Source organism: Pipra filicauda, unplaced genomic scaffold (genome assembly GCF_003945595.2).
Source record: "Pipra filicauda isolate LSUMZ 115617 unplaced genomic scaffold, ASM394559v2 scaffold66_size7647185_pilon, whole genome shotgun sequence".
In the NCBI taxonomy this organism is placed as follows: Eukaryota; Metazoa; Chordata; class Aves; order Passeriformes; family Pipridae; genus Pipra; species Pipra filicauda.
Genome location: NW_024104831.1, coordinates 3,908,410 through 3,933,534, shown reverse-complemented (window position 1 = coordinate 3,933,534; position 25,125 = coordinate 3,908,410). Strand labels below are relative to the sequence as shown.

The 25,125-nt window shown below is 36.0% G+C and overlaps 1 protein-coding gene across 4 annotated transcripts in view; it reads right to left on the bottom strand.

Annotated features, from left to right (window-relative positions):
• THSD7A (thrombospondin type 1 domain containing 7A) overlaps positions 1 to 25,125 on the bottom strand; it is a 269,424-nt gene that overhangs the window by 92,063 nt on the left and 152,236 nt on the right. For 3 of the 4 annotated variants that reach the window (XM_027723206.2, XM_039388627.1, XM_027723207.2), the window contains 5 exons: positions 14,491 to 14,739; positions 12,749 to 12,930; positions 10,929 to 10,997; positions 6,965 to 7,120; positions 4,567 to 4,770 (listed from right to left, as the gene is read on the bottom strand). In XM_027723206.2, the coding sequence (XP_027579007.1) occupies positions 4,567 to 4,770; positions 6,965 to 7,120; positions 10,929 to 10,997; positions 12,749 to 12,930; positions 14,491 to 14,739 (860 nt within the window). The remainder of the gene's footprint in view (positions 1 to 4,566; positions 4,771 to 6,964; positions 7,121 to 10,928; positions 10,998 to 12,748; positions 12,931 to 14,490; positions 14,740 to 25,125) is intronic. The other variant, XM_039388626.1, reaches the window with a different exon arrangement.

Genomic DNA, 25,125 nt, shown 5'->3' with positions numbered 1-25,125 from the left:
AGCCAGTCTCAATAGATGAGAATAAACACAAAATAAATGAAACATACCCTGGAAATGTGCTCTGTTCCATTTTGGTCAGTAGAGTGCTTCAGCTCCAGACAAAGTAGTTAAACTAATTGTTTTGAAATGTATCTGAACAAAACAGACTACTCTACCTTCTATATCTTCTAATTAACTACTGACACCACTGTTTTATCCTCTAAAATTGCAAAATGGATAAAACCCACCTATTTACATGAGAATATATTCATGTCAGCGGTGGTTTGAATTAGCACTTCAATCTCAGGAAGACCAGACCTGTGTCACCCACATCCATCCAGGTGCCAGAAAAGAGCTCGTGCCACTCAGCTACATCAGCACGCACCTCTGCCTAGACAACTTCCAGAACAATTTTGCTACTTCAAAGAGTTGTAGGAATTTACATATACACGGACAGCCTTGCTGTTGCCATGGCTCCCTCTTCTACGGTGAGTTTCTCTCACAGCTGGGATACAGAAGATGGCAGCACATCCACTCCTGCCCATCCCCTGTCAAGCTAGCTGTAACCCAACAATTAGGGAGCTTGACCAAGATCTGGAAGAAAACTGCCCTTCAAAAGTGAGATCTGTTTTATCCAGAGTAGCACATACAGTGGCACAAAGTCCAGTATATCATAAAGGCTGTAAAGCAATTTATTATTTACATATTCTTACAAAATGAGCAAGTCATTTCAGCCGACTGTGAGGATCAGAATCACACTACTGACACTACAGCCACTGCTAGTACTTGTGCTACAGAATTCAGTCCAAAGATAAAACCAAAAATGAATGAAACGAGCATTTTGTAGGTATTTTCAGCAGTAATTAATTTAGTGGATTTTTATGTCAGAAATTAGTTTGCCCTATTTACATATGATTGGCACTAATGTGTCTGTTAACAGAGTGTGGAAGTGGCCAGCTTTCTTACTATAGACTTCAGATAATACAGAAATATTTTTGAAACTGTATTCTTCATAAATTGTCATAGCTATAGAGAAACAGAGCAAATTCATCTGTTCTAAACCCACTCTTCTGAACTATATTAAAATACTTATAATAGATAATATGTACATACCCATGTGTGTGCAAGTATGCCTTGCATATATAAAAAAAGATGGATAACAATTTATTTTTAAAAAATCATTCTGTCATTATTCAAAGTTAATCTGTAGAATGGAACGCTAGCAACAGATCTCTACTTATTAAAATTATGTATACAGTGGAGGAATTCTGATCAGTTTCTGTCCAGTCTGGGAGTTGCCACAACAGAAGGGTGTTCTTTTCACCTAAGGGAGCTCCTTCATGAAATTTCCTGGAAAATTATTCTGAAAAGGTTCTTTCCACAGTAAAAGACTGAAGTTCCTTTTATATAATAAAATACATCAAAGTTCATTATAGCCTCTGCAATGACAACCTGGGGTACTGACTGTCATGTTTTTTTCAGCCTGAATGAAAATCCTGATTACTGCCATCCACTGTGGAAAGAGAATGACAATCACAGGCCTCCAGCAATGAGACGGGAGGATAATCTATTGTTTGCTATTGTCTCAAAGGCTGTAATGACTCTTATCTATACACCTAATTGAAGAGAGAAGCTCATTCCAATTACATGAAACAATCTCACAAACACTGTTGCTTGATTCTAAATTGTGAAGTAAAACATCCAGGTCAAGACACATTATCCCAACTGATTATGCTTCAAACATATAGAACGATGGAACAGTGCACAGGAAGAGAAGATGCTAATCAGTGCAGGGTTTATGTTGTTAAAGCAGTACTTTAGAGTACAATGCTTACTCTCAAATATAAACCACCAGCCTTTTTCATTTTATAAAGCAGAAGCCGAGGGGAAAATAAACTTTTATTTTAATACACTTAGGTCCCTTCAATCCAACCTTTCCTATCCAGGCACTTTAAGATAGGCTCATTAATAATAATAATAAAAAAGCTCTTGAGAGACTGAAGAGAATATTGTTAAGCAAAGATTGGTTCAGTTTGAGTAACATAGCAAACTTAGGCAAAAATTATTGCTTTCCCCACACTATTTCTCTTCAGAGTCATTTTTTCATGTAAAACTAAATGAAATTCCCTGTGTGCTACTTAGATCAAAATTATAGCAACACATGATTATTATATAGATTATGTATCCTGTTAATTGAGGCACAGTCTTTAACCGAGTCAATGCAGTCTTCTCCAAGAAATGCTCAAAGAACACTGAATATCACAAATTTCTTGGGATGAGTAATTTAAACCATGATGTTTAGACAATGGAAGAGTAGCATTCTCCAAACTTTATTTTACTGCAAACTACCCTGCAGATGTAGGGCTTGAAGCAAAACCTGCCTGAATGCAAAGTGTTGCTCTCTTGTATTTTGCAGAGCAGAATTTAGACGCCTGCAACAAGTTTTTGGTGAGGGATACCATGGTTATTCTGTTGACTGCAGGGGTAGGATGCCAAAGTACTAGATGGAAACTACCTGGGAAGAGGTGGCAGTGGGTATTTAGAGAAGTATTTAAGCGTTGCCTACAGGTTTTTTAGCGGGTTGGTGTGCTGTGGGAGACAAAGGAGATTCTTGAGAAGAGACAGTTTGGAGGGAGAGAATGATGAGGTTGATGGGTCCTTACTTTGCACTTTGTTTGCTTTTACTGCATCATGCTAATCTTTCTCAGGAGAGACCTAAGCAAAAGATACTTGGTATTACTGGTGAAGTACACAGAATATTGGTTACTAAGAGAAGGGATTCAAAGAAAAGCTGGGGCAATCCACTACATTACTCTTCATTGCTTTTGCACTCTTTCGAAAGATATTCAACATGTATCTTTGTGGGTGATTGGATCTTTGCAAAACAAGCCATAATTGCAATTTGTTTTCTCCTTTCTTTGAAACTATGCCCACAACTCTTCAAATTTTAAACACTGACAGGCATATGGTCAAAGTCTGACTTCTTCTGGGGAAGACTGCTGACATAGGCAATGTATAATGCCATATAACTCAGAAAGATGGAGAGATAAAGATTACTACTGTGAGTAAAAAAAAAAAATCACGAGTCTTCAAAGTCAAATTTGGCCAAAACCAAAGCCCATGCAGCACAGAGAGCAAATCCTGTGAGTTTTCAACAGAAAATGCCATATACTTAAAAGATACCTCAAAGTGTAGTGGCTCAATTGCATGTTCCAAATATACAATAAGTTACAGTCAATATAAATTGCTATATTACAATTTAGTAAGCAGTTAGGTAACACATGAGAAAATACCCCTCCTCAAAAAAAGAAAGAAAAGGTAAACCAAACTAACCAAATCTAGTAAAGCAAAACAAACAAAAATACCCAACACTTTCTTTTTTTTACAGATCAATTTTTTTTGCTATTAAAAAAAAGAGAAAAAAATCACAGTTATTTAGGAAACACTTTCATTTATAAGGAAAAGGCCATTTTTCATCCAAAAACATATACAAACAAGACTGCCAATAGTTTCAGTGTTGTTGCCAAGAAATTATTACATTGCAAAGGGAAATATTTTTAGATAAGGACAAAAAATATAGTAGATTCAGTATTGTAATTTTAGCCTAATCTCTTTCTGAACTGTAAAAATTGTTACCAGTTCCCTTAGGTGTATGCAGAAAAATAAAGCTTACACTCTAAATCTAAGCTTTTCAATTTAAGCCCCAAAACTCAGTTATGACCCAAATTCTTCAGCATGAAATCCCAAGATTTAAATATCTCTATAATCAGTTTTTATTACTTCTGATCAATTTAATTTCAAAATATTTTGTGCAGCTGTTAACACTCATCAGATGTATCCTCTTACTTAATCTTCTGTAGGGAGTTAGAAGCCTACTACCATACTACACTGTAGTCAGTAAAATTATTTTAATTTATATGCTGCTATAGACTATAATATCACTAATGAATAAGGAATATTCTTGCAACAGTAATTCATAAATCTTCTGTAGATTAAAGTATTCTGTAAGCAGCTTTCAAAATTGGCTTTTATGACTATGTCATGCAAAATCTGTTTTCTCTCACAGAAGATAACTGAATAATGAAGGTATTTTTTGACCTTTTGTAGAAGCAAGACAGCTCAGACTGTCAACCCAACTCCATAACACACATCAAACCATGCTTTTTAATAAACACATTATTATTTTTCTTCCAGCTATACTTACTGCAATGCATCTCACTTTACTCACACTTTATTTGTTTCTGGACAGAGAGGATCAGCTTTGTTAGTGGGATTACATCAGGGAATTCAGTCACGCCACTGCAGGCATGAGTTTGATCTACTGATGAACAATAGCCGTTTTCTATTAATTTTCTCAAAATCTCTTCATTTAGCTTTGAAAACCTACAGCGTGTAGATGAAGGAGCTTGATCCTAGAGCAACCAGAGGTCTTTCCCTTCCTAACCAATACTAAAGGACATTTACCTCTATTCTAGACCTCTTGGTTTTAAGGATCAAGAAAGTTGAGAACGAAAGCTGCTACCCTTTTGGACTACATATTAGCATCTTCACTCTAGTTGGTGTGGACTGCAGGAAGAAGCATCTTACCATCACTGTTGACACAGACGACAACAGGAACCTGTGTACCAGGGCCACATGGCTTTTCATTGTCAGGAATGCATTCCTCCAGCCCTGTGATTCTCCAGTCATAGCATGAGGGCTCTTCACATGGGATGGCTTCTAGCAAGTGAGGGCAGTTTCCTGTTCCTCCTGTAGGCTCATTGGTGATGCGACGTTTCCTTAGTTTAAAGCCTGAAAAGTCCATGAAAATAACAATTCAATTCTAAAAGGCAAAGTGAAGCATTTTTTTATCTATGTGTACAGATCCATCTCATTTAATAAATCTCGACTAGATTGCTGGGCTGCCATTTCTCAAATATATTGTTTGTTTTCTTCTCAGGTACCCTCCAATAGGGACGGATTACCAAATGAAATCAGCTTATAAATACTACATTCCTGCTCCAACCCCCCAAAATAAAATAGAAGAATAAAAAGACTACATTGAGAGAAAAACAAAGGCATGGAAATAAAAACAAGAAGTCCTATGGACAAATTTTCAGTGATAAACATCACAATATTCCTTTGAAAGCATTTACAAATTTCCTTAAGACTACCCAAATTCATTTTGAGATGGAGAAATTGATGGGCCTTTATACAGTGTGTCATCTGCCAGGTCAATGTTAGTGACCAAGAGCAAACCCCTCTCCTACTTTCAGGATAGCATGTTGAAAAAGCCAGACTACATATAGTCAGAACAGCCTAACCAAATTGAATGGATTCAAAAAATAGTTTCTCATGTAATAACTTTCTATAGTTTCTATCTGATTGGAATATTTTTAACTTTGGCCATGGTTTGTTTCTTTTCACAGTCTCTTTTATATCAATATTTAGTCAGGTTAGTATTATACAGATATTGTTTATAAAATGCTACATATAACTCTTTCATTTCTATCAGAACACAAACTAAACAGGAGAGTTGTCAAACACAAGAACTGATTCTTTGTTTGAGGACATGCCTCTTAATTTAATTATAATAAATATTACTTTAAAAATACATTTCCATGTATCTTCCATTGTTGTTTGTGTGAAGTTTTTTTTCTAAACTGAAGAGATCAGCCAAATTATGAGCAAATGGTTTAGCAAGTCTGACACAAAAGGCTGATATAATTTCAAAAATAAAGAACTCCAATGTCTACAGCAACAAAGGAGGCAAGTGATCTGGAAATATGTAGAAAGACATGCTGCTAAAAGTGGGAGTGTCTGTACAACTTTTACATCATTCTCTCAGAAGAACTGTCAATGCAATTATAAAATAAAATGTAAGAATTTTCATACACAAGGAAAACATTGGCAGTTGAGAAAAGATCCCTGCTCATGTGTGCAGGAATAAAGGCCTGCATAATGTACATCCTAATATATTTCCTTTAGGCAGATGTCCAAATCAGTCTCACAAACCCAAACTTTACCCTCCAAAATGTAGCAAATCATTCAGTGATGGAACAGAAACAGAAAAAACAGACTACTTGACAACTATACTCAGAGAAGACTTAATCCAATAGGCTTACACAGTGAATTGCTTTTTCCTTCTTGAATTGATCAAGGTTGGGTCAGAGTTCTGCAAAACAGCTTTGCAAAACTTGCATTATTGCTGCCCACACAGAAGTGTAGCTAGCAGTATGCCAGAACTAAACTAACAGTAATCACAGTTGCTCCTTCAAGTGGACATATGTAGCTGCCCTTTCTTACTGTTGTTTTTAATCAAGGAACCAAGTCTGTATTCCCAGCTTTTGTCAGATAATCACATTGCAGCAATGACTAGGCCAGTTTTTCTCATTTATAGCCAGGAACCCACAGACTTCTAACATGAGGTCCCTGTCATTGTATTCTTGCTTTCCTATTTTGATGTCAGGTTACTACAATCTGTTCTGCATGGGAATAAGCTGTAAAACATGCTGAAATTGAAACCAGCACATATGTCATCAGTAAAACAGTGTCACGTACCAACAATGAATGGTCCCATTTCCTTGCCAGATCATGCTTTACGGTCTAATGGTGAATCCTTAAGCTATTACTGAACTGTAAATCTTTGAGTCACTTGGACACTACATAACTCAAAGGCTGCCTCTGTCCTCTTTTCAAGACAGTGCCAGAATTGTGATTTGAACACACAGACAAACTATATCCCTTTCAGTCTGAGAGAAAGGCTTGAAACGGGAATCGCCCTGTAAAAACCCAAACTGATCTTGAGAGTTTAGTAAACAGGCTACATTTTTGCCAGCTTTGGTGTAACAGTAATGTTAAATATAGTCCTAATTCAATTTTGATGCTCAGAGGCACTGAATATACACTTCTTGGCACAAAACTTAGCGTGCTTGCATAGCCAGAGGTTCCTAGTGACTTTGGAATATTAATCACCATTAAAAGGATCTGCTAAACTTTTACATACCCTTCTTGGCCTGAGGGTCGTCACAGCTTTCATAGGTGCATGGTCCCCAGGCTGACCATGCTGAGGTCTCACATTCTGTAGGACAGGGAATATGGCACAGCTGGGAGGTGCTGGGAAGAGGCGCTGTACACAGTTTACGGTCCACCGGCCTCGAAGCTGTCAAAACAAAGTAAAAACATTTCTCACATGTCAGCTTTACGTGGACAGAACCATCCTTCAGTCAGAAAGGCTGCTATCTCATCATTTTAAACTGGAGAAGTGACGGGAAAATGCCCACTTTGAAAAAAATGAAACAGAAGTCAGTTTACTCTCTGTATGAACAGAGTCAAATCCAATTGTGTGGAGTCAGGGAGACTGTAGATATTGCAGCACCCTCTTGGACTAGTCCTTTCACTTAAGGGATAAATTATGCTACTACAATGATTGTTCACTGTGCACTCTGTGTTAATTGATGTCCTGTATCTTACTACTTCTTTTCTTAAGAAACTGAAAAAAAAGCTGTATAAATCCCTTTTCACTTGTGTGTATATATATAGTATATGATACTATAACTTCAAAGGCCTGATTAATTAATATTTAAAAGATTATTTTTAAGCTATAATTTGAAACAAGCTAAAATTACAAAAAAAATTGTTGGTTTTTTTTACTCTAAAGACCATAAAATGCATACTCAGCAATAAGATTTGTGTAGTAGAAGCTTTAGTTCAAGACAGGCTTTGTTTCAAATATATATGGTTTGCATATACTATAAATATACATACATAATATATTCAAGATAATTAAAATGGCATAATTTATTTTTTCATTAAAGTATTATTAATCTATAAAGACACATCTGAAAGTAGATTCTTCTGCTCTTTAAAGATCAATAAGCCAGGCCAAAATCACCCTCCTCCTTACATACTTTAATCTTTGACTTCTCAGGTCATACAAATAATAGGACAACTCTAAAAGATGCCAGAGTAAGGTGCAGAACTCTAATTCAAAATGTACCATTTTACTGAAAGTAAGACTTTAATTATCTTTCATAATTCAGGACTTGAAAAAATATTACACTAAGCAGAGAATATCTGCTAGCAGGCAAAGTGAAGTCTGCCACATTAAATCACATTGGTTGATTGAAAAAACATGCTATTCCTTAACTTAAAACACTCTCATTCTACTCTCTCAGCACTTTTTTTCACAGGAAGGTTACCTCATTAATTTTTTGCCGCCACCACTACAAATAATTTCTTTTGATGGAAAGAGCTCTCTGATGAAAAAAGTTCAGAATATGACAAAATATCCTTTTGAAAGATGAGATCAATAACAACTGATATAATGTGAAAGTAAACACCAAGTTGTTAAAGTGTGGTCTCACTTGTAGACATTGTGTGTGTGTGTCTTTCTCTTCAGACTTTCTAAGTAGGTGATCTTTCCAGTTACAGAAAAAACATTCAATTCTCACTTTTTTAAGGGGAAAAGGGAATGAAAAATCCTCCCCCTATTCTGATTTCCCACATTGCCTCCTTTGGTGCAGTTATACACTGTGTTGCTACACATAATGAAGGCGTGAAGATGTCACATAGTCCTTCAACATTACTGCCTCCAGTTCACCAGTCTCTCAACACAAAATAATACAAATCCAAATATTCCAACATTTGCCTAATGCTATGTTGGAATTAGATTTTATGACAGAACATTGAATTTTACAGTAAGTTTGACATTCACATCTAACATGCATGATAATCAACATAACATGCATATTTTGTATAGAAAATGGATATAAATAAAAATAATTTGCCTGTAATTGACTTTGTATCGAATATTTTCTAATAAAAAAAGAAAACCAGTAAGTAATTCCTATCTGTACTTTTTAAACCTTGATTTAATCAGGGAATTACCCAAGTGAGACAATTGAAATTAAGGGTCAATTACACCTCTGAGATGCAGCCTTGCTTCAGGGAACAGAGAACGTATTCTGAGGAATGCCATGCTTCATCTCCAGCCTGCATCTGGATAAAGGACTTACCATCACACTAGTTCATGGGATGTTACTTGAAAAAATAACAAAGATCTTTCCTTAGGAAGCTTTAAATAGTAGGTTTTTCATATCACAGGTATCAATAAATCTCTAAATATGCCAAAATGTTTTTGAAATGTTGCTTTTATACCATAAGTGATATACAAATGTCTGCTAACAGATCTGTGATATATTGCTTTTAAAACAAAAGAATTCAACAGTAGGATAGATAAGCTATCTTTCAGGTTATTTAAAAAAAAGTGTTTTCATCATGGAGCATTAAGGATCCATTCAATCAGGATTACTCAGAATTCTGTCTTTGAGATGACAGTAAAATAAGAAAACAGCCTTGCCTTGGTATCTTATGACCATCTTGCTCCTATCAATTTAAATTGATTTCTTTCAGTATGAAAAAACTATAAATGAGCTCAGATTTGATGCTTACTGTTTATCAAAGACACTCTGAGAGACAATGATTCTGGACGCAGAAATTTACAGTTTAAAACCTTGTCTCATCTCTGTCCTTTCATAGTCGCTTGCGGCAGCAATAAGGATTGTTCCTTTTTAACTTGGAAGTGATGCTGAATGCTGATTAGACCGTGTGTAATACTACAAGATCTATGTGAAATTTGACCAAATTTTGGGCCGAGAATGGAGAGAAAAGTGAATGCATTTTGATAATCTCTTTCTCCTTTTGTCTAACTAAAAAATTAGATTCAATTTTCAATAGATTTCAAGTTTGAGAGTAGTGACCTAAAAACCAAAATAAGGTTCAATTTTTGTGTCCTCAAATTATCTGCTATATTAGGAAACTTTAGCTGAATATATTTTATACCCTTATAAAACACCTCCTCGAATTACTGCATTTTATAAAGGGCTGAAAAGAAAAAGAACAGTTTTGTTCTTATGCATTTGTTACATTTATCAAGATCGCAAACTCCCCATCCTTCTCTAGAAACCCTCGAGAGACTAGTGCCCAGTAATGACCAGGCTGGCAAAGAGAGTGTATTTGTGTGTGACTGCATCAGTGTAAGCAGACACAGCTTCATATTTCTCTTTCTGGTCATTTGTCACGCTGATTTCATAGGAAATTTCTCCACACTCAAAAAACCCAAGAAAAACCCAAGCCCAAAACACATTAATTGACCAACAATTAAAGAATTCACATTCTTCTCATTTTCTATAACATTGAAATCTATCATAAAAATTCATTAGATAATTCAGAACCCGATGGTCTAAGAAACAGGACAATTCCATGCATGTATGCAGTTCTCCTGTTTTTATTAGAGCAATGACTGTGTGTTTGCAGATGTAGAATAAATTTATGCCCGTAAAGGAACTTTCCTCCCATTCTTATTCTACATCGAGGGTTTTAAAGGTACTCCAAAAAAGATGACAAAATCCACCCCATTTTACAGTGAGAGAAACTTCATGACTAAACCAATTGAGGTGAACAGAGATGAAACTATTTAAGTCAGTGTCAAGTAAATGGCAGAATGACAGAATGACAATGAAACTTGATTGCCACCTGCTTAATTACTGCATACAATACTTCTTCTTCCTTCTGACCTTAATGTCATGAGGGATTCTGGTTCAGCTAAGTATTAAAAGTTCAAATTCTTACTGGAGCCCTAACTCAGTGTTTTGAATCTACAGAAGGGATTGGAAACAGCTGATATGATGAAAGCTGCAAAATGATTCCCAGAGTTCAGAATTGAAAGGAGTGGAGCAGGAAACTGTCCCAGCATCCCAGCAGGCTCATCGTCATTAGTTTGAATTTGGGCCTATCACTTCCAAACTGACCTGAAATTTCCTGAGAATGCATGAATCCATTTAAATATTCCAGAGCTCCATAAACATGTTAATTATACACATATAGCCAACAAGGTCTCCCAAAAGGGATGTTGCCTCCTTTGCATGCTTTTAATCAAAAGGCCAGGTCAGAGGCCTTAATTTACCTACCTGTTATTTCAAAAGTGATTGATAGCAGAGGTGCAGCACTAGCCTTCGACTTGCTCTGTGACTGACTTTCTGAAATAACAGGGAAACGCCACCATGAGTATATGAGAACGGAGGTCTTTAAAGCAGCCTTACGCAGACAGCATTCCCTATCATCAACCGCAAACTACACTGAAATGAAGGCGTTTCCCCACAGCTAAATCTGGTGGCTGTGTTACCTGGCTTTTTTCCATCCTCAAATTACTTTTCGTTTTCTATGAGTATGTTTCTATGAGGGGAAAGGGAGGGAGGATGAGTGAAGCAGCAGCTCTTCCGAAAATCTGTCCCCTAATATGGAAACAGCCCAGAGCTCCTTTTTAAACTAAGACCCACTTCACCCTCAGTTTGAGTTCTTGAAAAACTGTTCTCATGTTTATGCATTCAAAGACTAGTTACATTTTAATCAGCTTTCCAGGGCCTGCAGAGATTACCTCCTGATGGGCTCTGCGTATTCCTGTCACAGTCTGATAAGGGTAGATTTCACACCCGCCTAAGCCGGCAAGACTTCACAGCCTACCAAAATCCTAATCATCATTCTGAACAGTAAGCTGCCACTGGTTTTATTGTTACTTCTCCTTAGCTGGGAGGTTTTCCTCATTCACACTATTGCAGGGGCATCTAAACTTTGTTCCACAGAGGCGATTTACTAAAAGCCCTTGGGCAGAAGCTGATTTTCATTAAACGAAGAGGCTTGAAAGCTTCTTCTTTTATAAATACAGATGCAGGGCCCATGGAGCTCATAATGCTCAGTAGTTCACTGCTACTGATCCCAGCAATCATGCTGAAATGGTTGTTGGCATTAATATTCCCCACAAACTCTACCTCTACGGCAAGTTTGAGAGTACCTTTAAACCACAGCAGAAACCTCACCAGCCTGCAGTTTGGCCAACCCAGGTCTAAATGGTGTATTACACAGGACTTGTACAATGATGTTGCTTTTCCTGAAGTATGTGGCTGCATTTATTTATTTTTTTATTATTAATAATGTGTGTATGAAACAGGTGCAGAAGAGGATAAAACAATTAAAAAGCTAAATGCATTTAGCTTAATTCACTGATTTCTAAATCTGTAGTGCTGCATTAGCATGCAGTAGTAGATGTAACATAAACTAATCAAGTGTTGTTCTAAAGTACGTATATTACCAGAGGAATTAAAGATTTTGTCTCCTAAGCTATTCACTTTTTTCTTAAGAAGCTGTACAAGCTGTAACAGTGACAAGGAATAATCCCTTCTCTCTTTCAGTAAGGGAAATAAACCGATGAAATTATATTGGCTTGAAGTTCTGAAAGCTACGTAAGAACTTGGACAAATCAAGAAAAGAAGAAAAAAAATCAATTTCTTGAGAATGAAATATAATCATATTTTTACATTTTTCTATATTGAGTTTACATGCCAGAATTGACGTATTCCATCCACACATCAAAGAGCACAAGTTCATCACCCAGCTGAAGGATACACAAGAAATTTACAGCAGATGAAGGAACCAAACCTAGGATTTCTGACACACCTTCTCATGCTCTTTCTTACTGAGAGACATCCTTTATATAAGAGTAGTTTTCAGCAGGTATTAAGATAGAGTAATTTGTAGCTAGGAACCTAAATTTGCAGCACAGAGAATGAAATCTCTGCTACGTCAATTAAGCATTTTCATCTGAATTCAAAAATAGCAGTAACTCACAAAGTAAGAAGGCACTCATGGAAGAAGACAATGGCTGTCAAGGAGCTCTGGAATGCTGACATGCTCTGATTTCACACTAATTCAAATGCAATTGAATCAAATTTACCTTCTTTATCCTTGAGGGTATTCAGGTAGGAGAGGAGATTTTCATTAGCTTGCACACAGTACATTTCTCTGGTTTGAATGCCACCTCCGCACAGCGCCGTCTGGTTTCCTCGCCTCTTGTCCTGTTGGCTAAGGAGAGGATCGACACGGCATTCTGTCCACTCTGTGGTCCGCCAACCATACCTGTATCAAATTTGGTTAATTGGGTCTTTTGAAATCATGAAGCCATTTTACACAGCATTCATTTACACAAGCTAAAACACCTGAGTAGCTTTATTAATTTCCAAAAAGGCCAGAGCACCACAATTTCTTGCACACAGAGGCGCATGAACTCTCATATTTTATATGGTTGGAACATTTTTCCTATTATTTAATTTTTTAAATTATTACTCTTTAGGAATATCTTTTCTGTTCAATTCCTGAAGCATATCACACATATAAATGTTTTATTTGAGGGAAGAAAAACTTAATATAGAGACATATAGTCCATGTTAAGATAAGTTCACTTTCAAGATTGTGACTCTCAGCAATTTTTAAAGCTAGAAAATTTATATAAGCTAAAGCCGAAATATCAAAGAAATGTGAATGCTGAGAAACGTAAGAGCCAGAAAAGGAGGGGAAAACCCCACAACAACTCAATCCCCCAAAATTACCCAAAAGCCCATTGTTCATATTTGATAGGAGACATGACAGTTTCTCTCAGATATCAAGGTGAAAGTATAATGGTATTTTTTTATTATTACTACAGAAAAACCTTTCAGTAAGTTCCTTTTTCTCAGTCAAGAGGAAGATCGTTCTGCGGTACTGAAGCATCCCTGCTGGGTACTGATGAATGGCGAGAAGCTGTGAGCTTTCTAATCAGTGAATGCACAGGAAAGAAGATCTTTGACTCATAGTTAAAACCCCAACAGGGATTATGAACCACAAGAAATGCCACAGAATTCTCTACCCACCAAGTACTTTAGGGCTAAATCAAAGCAAAGTGTTTCCTAATGTAGCTGGAGATAGGGAAAGATGACATTTCGACACTTAAATGAAAAATATATACCACAGTCAAAGATGCTTAACATCAAATGACATTTCTTCAGACCCTTTTCTCAATTTGATAAAGAAGAAGCACAGTTAGGACTTTAATATTAATCTTGATTAGTTGATAAGGATTACAGCAATCTCTTGAATCGTAAAGTGCCAGCTGTCATTTCTCCTAAACTTTATTTACTGTCACTTTTATCCTCTCACACTTTCCATTTGGGGGTCAGTAATGCCTTTCTTGTGCTGAATACAAGTCTCACTAAAACAGTCTGTTTGCTAACCAGATGTCTATCATCTCTTTTCTGTGTTCAACATTTTGTCTCCAGACAGATAAGGATTTCAGAAAACAATGATTCTGCTAGAAATGTTATATAGGGAAAATATCACTGACAAATCAGTAAAATTAACTCATTTTCATCTTGTCTGAGCCTGCATATGCACAAATATCGTCTTTTAAAAACTGAAACAAATGAAAAAAATGTACTTGTTATAGTTTGTATTTAGAGGACGAACTGATTACACTATAATAGGGGCGATTTGCAGGCTTTGGGCTTTCAAGAACACTGAATACACAAACAATGAAAAAAAAAAGGTAAAGTCATAGCTATTATTTCTTTAATAATGGTTTGGTTGCTACTCCATCACCAGCCTTGTACGCTTAATTGAAATTGTTCATTTTAATATAGGGAGAACTGAAATGAACCAGCTTACGTAATGCACGGTGCTACGCCATCTCCTTGGGAAATACACTGCTCTGCTTCTTCTAATTGTGGGCATTCGCTTTCACTGCCAACAGGGAGCTGCTTAATGGTCCGTGATCTTGTACGATTCCCTTTAGGGGTTGTCATGTCAAAGCAGGTTTTGGAGCAGGGGGTCCATTCTGACCACTCCGACACCTGGCACTCCTTTGTGATCACACAGGACTGAAACGTAATGGGCAGCTTGTCCTGTTTGCAGAAGCTGTAATAAGAGAGCATTACAATTTTTAGCACACACATCCACAGACAGTCATGAACTCCTAAGGAAAAGTGATGTCCATTGAGCCCAAAAAGTCAGGCAAAAAGGTTTTTGGTCAAAGTGACTCAAACGATATACATTAGATTTACTACAGTTAAAAATTACCAGTATTGCCATATCTGTGATCAAAATACTGCCCTATCTGTGATCAAAATTAAAATATAAATTTTCATACATGTATAGAAGTACAACAGAGGAAAGAAACCAATTTTTCATTGCTTTATCTTTTATTTTTAGATATACTCAATTTTTTTGTTGGAACATAAAGTAAGGGAGGATCAATAACAGAGATGACTAAAGATGTTTTTGAAGAGAACAAAGTGCTCAGTGCCATCTTCTTTTAATTTCCAGATTACAATTTGTTAAAAAACACAACAGCAAATATGCTGAGTGCTCAGTTACTAATCATTTACTTTGCTAACAGCTAGTATATTGCCACAGTGATATCTCATGAACTAAATAGGGAATGATCTCTACCTTAAAGTGGAGTCTTCCCTGACGCAGCGAACACATAGTCCTAATTTCTTATGAAGGCCATCATTTAATTTCCGTTCTCCATTTGATTGTTTCATTCACATATTACATAGGTTGTCAGCAAGATTTTTTCCCTCTAAATCCCTCTGCATTTCAAATGTTATATTCTAAGTAGAAACTAACATTTCTACTTAGAAGCTTGATTAACAATAGAAAAATGAGAAATAGAGAAGCTAAATTACAGTTAAAGTGAACATAACTTTATCTCCTTAATTATAATTACAACATAAGTATTTTTTAAATTTTTTATCATATCTGTTTTGGAATAAAAATCTGGCTTCTGAAGCACTTAAAACAGGCAGGATTTACTGGCACTGCAGATGGCACAATGAAATGCTCTGTTCAGTACCAGTCCTATAAACAATAAAATGAAGACTCATTTTTTCTTTTTAAAAGAATTCAAAACAATACAGAATAATGAATATTTACTATTTTGTTGCTATAAAAAATTTTGCCCTACCCATATATTCAACATAATTTTGAACTGCTATTTACAAAGTTTTGTAATACTAGAACTAGGGATACTTGAGACTAATAGGAGATTTAAAACCACAATAAATGAAAGCATATTCATGCAAAAGTGACAGAGCAATTCTACAGCTTGCTAATAGAAGATCCTGGTTGTGGAGACAGACAGTGCCAGCATGTTCAAAAGGAGGTCGATGAATTTGCGGGCTGTTGGTCTACATATGGATTTGAGGGAGGAGGGAAATCCTAACATGTGATAGTCAACATTTATTCTGCTTAAGGACAGAAACTATATCTTGTTTGGGATGAATACACTGAAAGATTTTTAGAAAATTATTCTTTAATAGTGGAATTTTTCACCTACATATAGCCCCATCTGGCACAGTACTAAAGTACTGTCAAAATCAATATATCAGTTTCTGTACCTTTGACAAAACATGTAGATTCATTTATCCCACAAAGACACACTTTAATGACCAGAGAAAAGATAAATTCCTCATGGTTTCTAAGATGGTCAGTATTTGCAAACTGTCCTGTAGAACAGATGAAATATCCTCACCTTCCAAGTTCTTATCCAGTGTGACACCTTTGAGAGCAGACAAAACCAACCTCTTAACTTGCACTGTAACTGGGGCTGAGTTTAATTATAGACACTTACTGCCAGGGAACATGCACAAAATTGCCACCACAAAGTAGCTTTGGTGAGAAAGGAAGAGATCAACTCATGATGTGTAAGAGTCCCTGTGCTTCTTTTGCATGTGCTTCAAAACTTATTTGGGAGAAGTGTTACATGAGAAAGGGTAATATTCATTTTCAGAAGGTGACAGATAGATAGATAGATAGATAGATACTCTTTCTTCACTGAAGTTACCTTCAACTTGGGTGTATTCCCTGACTTTCACCAACCCTAAAGGAATCCCTGGCTCTAACTGGTTGCAATTCCTACACGTCTTCCTGCAGAGACTGCTTTCTTCTCTGGAAGAAGGAAGCCTCTACCACAACATAGAGGGTTCAAATTCACAAAATCACAGAATCACAGAATTGCTAGTGTTGGAAGGAACCTCTGAAAATCATCCAGTCCAATCCCCCTGCCAAGACAGGTCGCAGGTAACATATATAAGTGGGTACACAAAACGTATCCGGGTTTTGAATGTCTCCAGAAAGGGAGACTCCGTTACTAGATCATTCACAAAGAATTCAATATAGGCACTACCACAATTTTAAACAGCAAATTTTAGTTTCACAGATCCTTAAACTGTAATTGCTATATATGCAAAAAGACCTCCTGAAGTTTCTCACTTTCCAGTACCCTGTAATCTTGAATGCCATGATGCTGAAGTTCCTCTGTCAATCATGATGCAAAATGTTTCAAAAAATTTAGATCTAGATTCTTCCACAGGACTCAAATGAAGAGCTATTTGGTCAGTGGCACAGATTCAGCATTTGCATACCTTTGACATCATGCTCATATTATGTTTTAATAAAAGCTCTTGTTGCTACAGTTTATATAATTAGAACGGTCCTTTTATCTTTTTTGTTACTAATTATTTCCATATGTGGCCGTGAAGAGGACCCAAACAGAATTATGCCATGTTAATTACTAACTCCATTGCATATTTATGATCCCTGACAGAAGTAAAGCCATAGAGTTAAAGCATGCCTCGCTTCAAATATTTACTTATAAAATTAATCAATTTAAAATGAAATATAAAACAAGTTCTTAAGTCTTGTAACCAGAACATAAATATTACTAGGGAGACAAACAAGAGGTAGAGTGAGTTTCCATTTATTTCCTTACTTGCTTATTAAAATCATGCACCACTTGCAGTACCACATAAATACCAAGTAACTGATATTGTAAGTCACGAGCAAACAACCTCTTTACTGTTATACATGCTGACATTATTTTGTGAGAGGGCAGAGACAGTTACAATTAGCAAAAGAAGTGTAACAAAAGCCAATTAGCTGCTGTTTATTCTTTTAACACTTGGGTTTCTTTGAACAAGTTAGAGAAACAGTGAGAGCTAATTGCATATGGCCGTTATGAAGTTTTCCTTCATGTTGCAGGCAGCAGGAGAGGATGTGTTGCAGTATAGATCAAGTAAGGAAGGGAAGAATCACATTTAAACTCAGTAGCACAAATCTCTCTAAACAAGACCAGTTACAATTCTTCAGTTAAGTAAATGATTACAGAAGTGTTTCACTCCCTTTGAAGGTAATAGAGTAGCTTCCAGAGCAGATTGCAATTCCTTTCCCTGTCCCAAGTGCATGTATACCCATTACCAGCAATTGAACTAATCTAATTTCATGTTGCATCTCTACATACATCCCTTTCCCAAGAAATTTGGGAAGAATTAATTTGATGATCCAAAGTCCCCTATAATTTTTGAACATATATTTTAATATTTTTTTTTTACTCCTGACACCTTTAAAATATTTTCAAAATATTTCCAAACTTTGTTTTACCAGAAGAAACAGATGTTCATCATATCTTTCAGAGGAAATTACTATATATAGACAGACATTCATAATTAAAGTTTCTAATACTGCATGCTATAAAAATGCTAACTCAAAGATACATGTGCCATTTAAAAAAGCTCAGTATATGCAATACATTAGTTGAGAAGGTTGGCCACATTTCCTTTAAATGTCTCATTAAAGAAATTGCATAGAATGGTTCTTAATCAAAACCTGGGAATGTTTTTTTTTACGCAAAATAGTTTTTTTATGGGTTTGGTGCCTAATGCTACAGATTTGATCTTCACAAATAATGGAAAACAAAGCTTACTTTCATGTAAATCTCTCTGCACTTTCTGATGGATTTCAACTCTGATTTAGTTACCCTAATTTGAGGGAATCTTCTCACAGAATAAAATGCAAATGGGTAGGTAACACAACAGAAGATAAAAATAGACAGTTAACATTAATTTCATGATATCACCCAACTCACTCTGCATCAAACATCTCCATGCCTTGGGTACGTTCAGTAACATCTAAGTATGCATTATATGCAAAGTTAACCATTCAAGAAGCACAAATAAGTCCTCACTATCAACCCATACAGTTTTGTCCAGATAATTGCTTGGAACGCTCAAAGAAAATCACATGAATTGCATTAAAATGCTGTTAAAACTCAACAGAGTAGACTGGATAGAAGAAGAAGTAGCATAGGGATAACACGTAAAGTCTGCAAGAACTTGCTCTCAATCCAGTGAAAACATTCAAAGGACAGTGTCCTAAGTGTCAGATATAGTGGGGAACTGAAGCTTAAGGTATATAAGCACTTAAATCACACAGTAGAAAGAGAAAGCAATCCCAAACAAAACAAAAGATCACAGAGAATGAATGATCCCTACTGCTATTAAGCCAACATTAAGCCTATTTCTGACCTCAAAGACTGATATTAGATTAAATAAAACCATAGAAAAAGGCAGTTTTGATTCAAAGGACAACCTACAGAATATAATTGCTTCTCAGCCTCTTTTGGAGATGTGTGGTCAGCAATTTGTGTCTACTCACGTTCTGTAGCCTCATTTTTGCTCCTACAGCAATAAATAAAAACTAAATATCACTTTGGATAGGAAGGATACACCTGGAGACTTCAAAGTAATTTATGGGATAATTAAGGCTATAGACACATGGAGAACAAAGGTTGAGGCATACGCCCAGAACAAATTAGACCATAGTATGTGTGTACAAATGAGCAAGTTGTGCAATTGAAAGCACTCTCTTCAATCAAAGATAAGCTTAAAAAGGTGTGATAAAATTAGATTAGTCGAGAGATAAAAAAATTCTTTCTGAGGTATCCTAAATTTCTATTAGAGTAAAAAACACTTTTACAGTTTTTAAAAATCAGGAAAACTTGATTTTGTATGCCAATGACCTGTATGAGCATCTATAATCTCAGTTTCAAAATTTGTCTTTTAAGTTATGACAAAAGTCATGGAAGAAACCATTGGAATTTCTTCCTCTGCAAATTCAACTAGGAAAAAAAAAGGTTTTTTCTTTTAATCTTTTGCAATAGATAACGCTGTGCATACTGCATGCATAAAGCCAAATGCATGGCAATGCTTGAGGGTAGGACCGATCTCTAAATTTATGCAGGATGAATAGAAAAAATAAATAGGTTTTAAACTAGGCAGTAGGACTCTTTACTTCATGAGCATACTCCATACATAACTTGTACAACTACAGTACTACTACTGCTGGTGTTTCCTCCGTATCATACTGGACTCATAACTACAAAGAAGAGTTAATGAGAAGAGATGAACAGCAGCATCAGAATGGCTGAGGGGTTCTAACTAATAATCCATGCAGTCTGAAACCTTTCTTGGCAGTAGCAGATGAGGGCAAAAATGGAAAGACAACAAGTATTTGGTCACACTCTCCCAAGATACTCTCTGGTTTTCCAGCAAACTACAGTTTACAGACTTCCTGAAGACAAGCTGTACTACCCTTTATAGAGTTCTCCTCCATGAATTATTACAAATGCTTTCTGAACCTAATAAGATTTTGGTACCTACAACATCTTAGAAACAACATATTATACACTTTTTACTCACCAACAACTATGGATAGCTATTTTTGCTTTAAAACTGCTCAGTTAATTTCATTTTCTGGCTTCAGGCCTTGCATAACTATACTCACTTTCTCTGTGGTATTTTTGAGCTTAGAGACTTCTATAAGCTCTTTCTTTGACTGTCTCTGTTGGAGACACCATTTTGAAGATCGACTTTGTGCCTTTCCCTGTACAGCTGCTCTTCCTGTTCTAATGTAATAGAGTATCAATGCGAGCTTTGCAATTTAAACCTAAAATTGAACAATGAAGATTATGTCCTTTACAATAAATTCAATTAATTCACGTAAGTGCTGATATTTAACAAAAACTGCTATTTACTAGTTTTGACCATATTGTAAAGTAATGGAGCCCAATAGACAAGGTTAATGTAAGCCAAATAGTCTCTTCAATAACTTTTGTCTGCATTATTTTGCCTCTATTCCTTCACTGTTATCAGCACTCAGCTTTGGTTTTCCCGTTATCCATATTCAGCTTTGATTTTCATGAATGAAATTTTCACAGCTATTATTCCTTACTTTCACTATATGCATTCTCCTGGAATTCCGATATATTTGCTTTTTCTCTAGATGATTTTCCATTTGATTACACACAGAGATTTCCATTGTTCTGAAATGAATAACATGGCTACAGTTCAGGAGACTGATGCCAATATAAACTTTAGGTATTCACAAGAAACAAAACCATGGGTTAGGGCTCGACTGAAAAGGACTGAAGTGAAATTTTTCAATTTTTTAAATTGAAAACTGTGATCTTTCGATCCTGGATCAGTATTTGATGTGTTAGTGGATTATGTCCACAGGCTCTTGGGTCCTGTGGCTCTAAACTTCTTTGTAGGTGCACCTACAGATCTCCCCAGGCTGCTCCAGTCCTGGCATGACTGACCTACCCTCAACCCTGGTGGAGAAAGCTGACACCTCCACATCAGAGAGCTCAGTGCAGATGACATTTTTCAGAGACACTCAACAGACATCTATATTGTCAGACACCACACACAAAATCTAGATAAAAATGGCATTCTTCCTCCCTTTGACTCTCTCATACTAAATAGTATCACACTGACTAGATATAACATGCCCTTCATGACCTGTTCTGTCTACTGGGGGTTTCAACCCCAGTACCTTTTGGGAAGAAACTTTATTTTTATTTTTGAAGAAAGCTACTTCATTTCCAGCAAAAAATAAAAGTTATGCTTGTATTCTGCAAAGCAAAACCCCAACAACATAATCCAATTATTATTCAATCCACAAGACTGAATGAATTAATTAAAAACTTTAGGGGATTGAAGAAGACGTAAGCAAAAACTGTGTAACTGCCCGAAAGAAACTCATACTGAGTACCATACAAGGCAGTTCAGTATTTCAGCAGGAAAAGGGAGCTGATTCTGAAAGTTTCAGATCAAAGCACAATCAACATACTTAAGAAAATCCTAAATTCTTTACTGGGTTTTTACGTGGTTTCATTTAAGTACTGTGAAAGAAGAGTAAAGGCTATCAGGCAGATAAAGAAAAAAGGCATTAATGTGCTCCCTCAGAGCATAACAATTTAACCATTTCCTAGCCTTGAATATCCTGCACACCATCAGGCATCTCCTACTACCAGCTGCTTCATAAGGAATGATGAGAGTCTCTCTTGAATTCTTGTTGATCTCATGAGACATTACATCATGGAATACCATTAGCAAAATGGTCTTCAATCTTTCCCACCAGCCACAAGACAAGAACTATTGACATACAAGCCCATTCAACCAAACAAACTTGTCTGCAGAAAGATTCAAAACTGTAACAAATTACTTATAGAACACCAAAACTACATGATAGTTTAGCACTTGAAAATCAAAATTACACACAGAAACACAAATACACAGAAACAGGCTTGTTAAGGCTGCCATTTCTGACTGAAGGGCAAAATAAAGCTAGAGGAAGATTTTGGAAAATAATCAGAAAGTAAATTTGTGATTGAAAATAATGGCAATTGTAAATCCCACTAAAACAAACCACTAGGCTTGACAGAGTCCTTGCAAGACAACCTACAGGCATAAATGAATATTGCCCCAACTCCCAAACAATTCTTAGAAAAATAAGAAATTAAAGCAGGATTTGAATACAAGCATATTTTAGTTTTTTTCAGTAGAGCGAATATCAATAGTTCGCCTTAAATTTGCTTGAATCTGGGTAAACTGCTACAAGAAATGAGAGACTGTAAGGAACACTTTCCAAAGACCACTTTGCTTCTCATAACTGTAACCTTACAGTGAAGGAGGGGGTAAAACCTGTACCACACCACTCATTAGTACCACATCCTAGAGAAGCTCAGGCTTACACTGCTGGGAAATCTGGCAGCCTATAGGCAGTCCCACAGACAAGATGCTCACACCCTCAACAGAACTACTTCGCAGAAATAATCTGGTTGGGTCAGAAGGTCAAATCAACCTTTGAAACATACTTATTCATGTCTGCAATTTTCTATGGCAACTTTGAATAATTACTCACTAGAGTCAGGAGGCCTGGGGACATACAGCAATACTCATGCTGAATACTAATCCTTTGTGTTATCTGGAATTAAATCCAGATCTTAATATTGTGTGTTTAGAGTCTACTCCTTGCACTATATTGGACCACCATGGAACCTTAAAAGATGCTCTCTGTAAGAGTAAGAGGGATTTTGGAGTTAACTTAGGGATACAAGTACGAAGCACAATGTGATGCAACCTGATGTGCTGCAAAAAGCTATTTATTTTCCATGCAGTGTTCTCCTCAGACTTCATACAGCCTGTTGGATGTGTTAACCTCTAAAGCAAAATAATCAGATTAACACTATGCCATTCTTGGATCACAGTTACAGCTGGATTTTGAAAGAGACTCTTGGCATAAAGGAAAAAAAAGGGTTTTTTCTCATAAATAAAATCAAATTTAAAAAGTTTAATTTTCAGGTACTAGACAGGAATAATAGAAAGGTGATTTAAATCTGGAGGTTAGAAAACCCTCATGAGCTAGTCTGAAGATAAAAAATATAATTCACAAAGTCTAGTCATCCTCGAGAGATTTAGTTTATGGTTGGAACACACTTGTTTCTTTAAAGAAGTGAGCAAAAATACAGTGCCTGTACATTTTCCTAGTGGAAAATGACATAGTCCTGATTCATTTTCCCTGCAGCTGCACTGTTTAGTATTGGTCATATTGTGCATTGTTCTGAGAAACTGTTAGTACCTCCCTGTATAATGGGCTGTTACAATCACACAAACAATGAGGCCCCTTTATTCATTTACAATTCAAGTACTGTCCACCTAAGTGCTTTTCACAAGACTATTTTCCCATGATCCTTTCACGACTTTAACTAATTCTGCCAACAAGAATGCACAGCCAAAACAGTTTTGAAATAAACAAAACCACTCAAGCTTTCTACATTACAGGAGAAGATAGAAGATACAACTTCTGTATCAAGAAAAAATATATCATCTAACACAGGCAAAGCAAAAAGAAGTTCTACTACACCCAAACATGTATCAACAACAGCTGCTGTGGGGCTATCACAGACACCATGAGTGTTTGAGGAGACAAGAAACTAGAAGGGTTGAGTTAGAGGTGCTATCTTTCACAGTCCAGTAACACAGTGACATGCATGCACATCTCATCCTATAGACAATTTTAAAATTGGTAGAGCAAGTTATTTGGCAAGAGTCTACATAAATGACTTATTAAAGCTTTTGGGAGGGATTTCTCTTTGTCAGTGGAAATTTTTGTTACATAGCATTAATCATCATTTACTTTGACCCAAAACAACAGCAGTTTCATGGAGTTATTGGCAAAGAAAAAATAAACACAATGCCAAACTTTGTGAATAAAAATATGCAATATTGATGTTATGATGTCAAGAAATATATTACTGAAAATTATATTACTAATATTAGTTGTGTTTAAGGTATTATTTTACATTTGTTCCTTTTATTGATGCTTAGATTTGACAGTATCACTGGTTTCATCTCAGTCTCCAACATTTGGAAAAAAAGCAGTCAGTATTAGGAGGTAGGCTGCCCATTCTATTTTCAGTGGGACCACTGAAAGTTAGACACTGAAGTACTCAACCCTGCTGTTCTGAGGATCTGGAAGGGAACTTTGTGACTTCCCACCCTGTCTCACCTTGAGGGACAGTATGTCCCAGGAGGATGCTCATCTCACATGCAGCCATACCATAACTCTATAAAGCTGATCAAGAAAACAAGGGCATACTCTACATCCTAGACTATGCTTAGAAGTTATATAATAGAAAAAAAAAAAACAACACAAAAGAAATCCAAAAAAGTAATACATTCTAGTTTGCTCCTTAGGGGAATATTTATCATGAGATAATACCAATATAAAGAAGTCAAGAATTTAGAAAAATAATTCTTGATTCATATGTATTTATTTAGTCATATTGAAGTCAGTTAACATTAAAATTATCTGACGAGGAAGAAAATATGCATAAAAGTACAGTGCAGGAGAATCTTCATTGAAGATCACAGCGCTAATTCAATTTACCACTGTGTATCTTAATCTCTTACTATATTAAGGCTAGAAATTCAACACTGCATTCATTCATAGAATTCATTTATTCACTCATAGGATTTGTGGCCACAAGGGATTATTAGAACATGTAGTTCAACCCTCATTACATTACAAGCTATTATACTTTGCTAAGGAAGATTTTTTTATTTGAATAAAAATCATATTCTAGAAAGGCATCCAATCTTGATGTTTTGTACAGATATA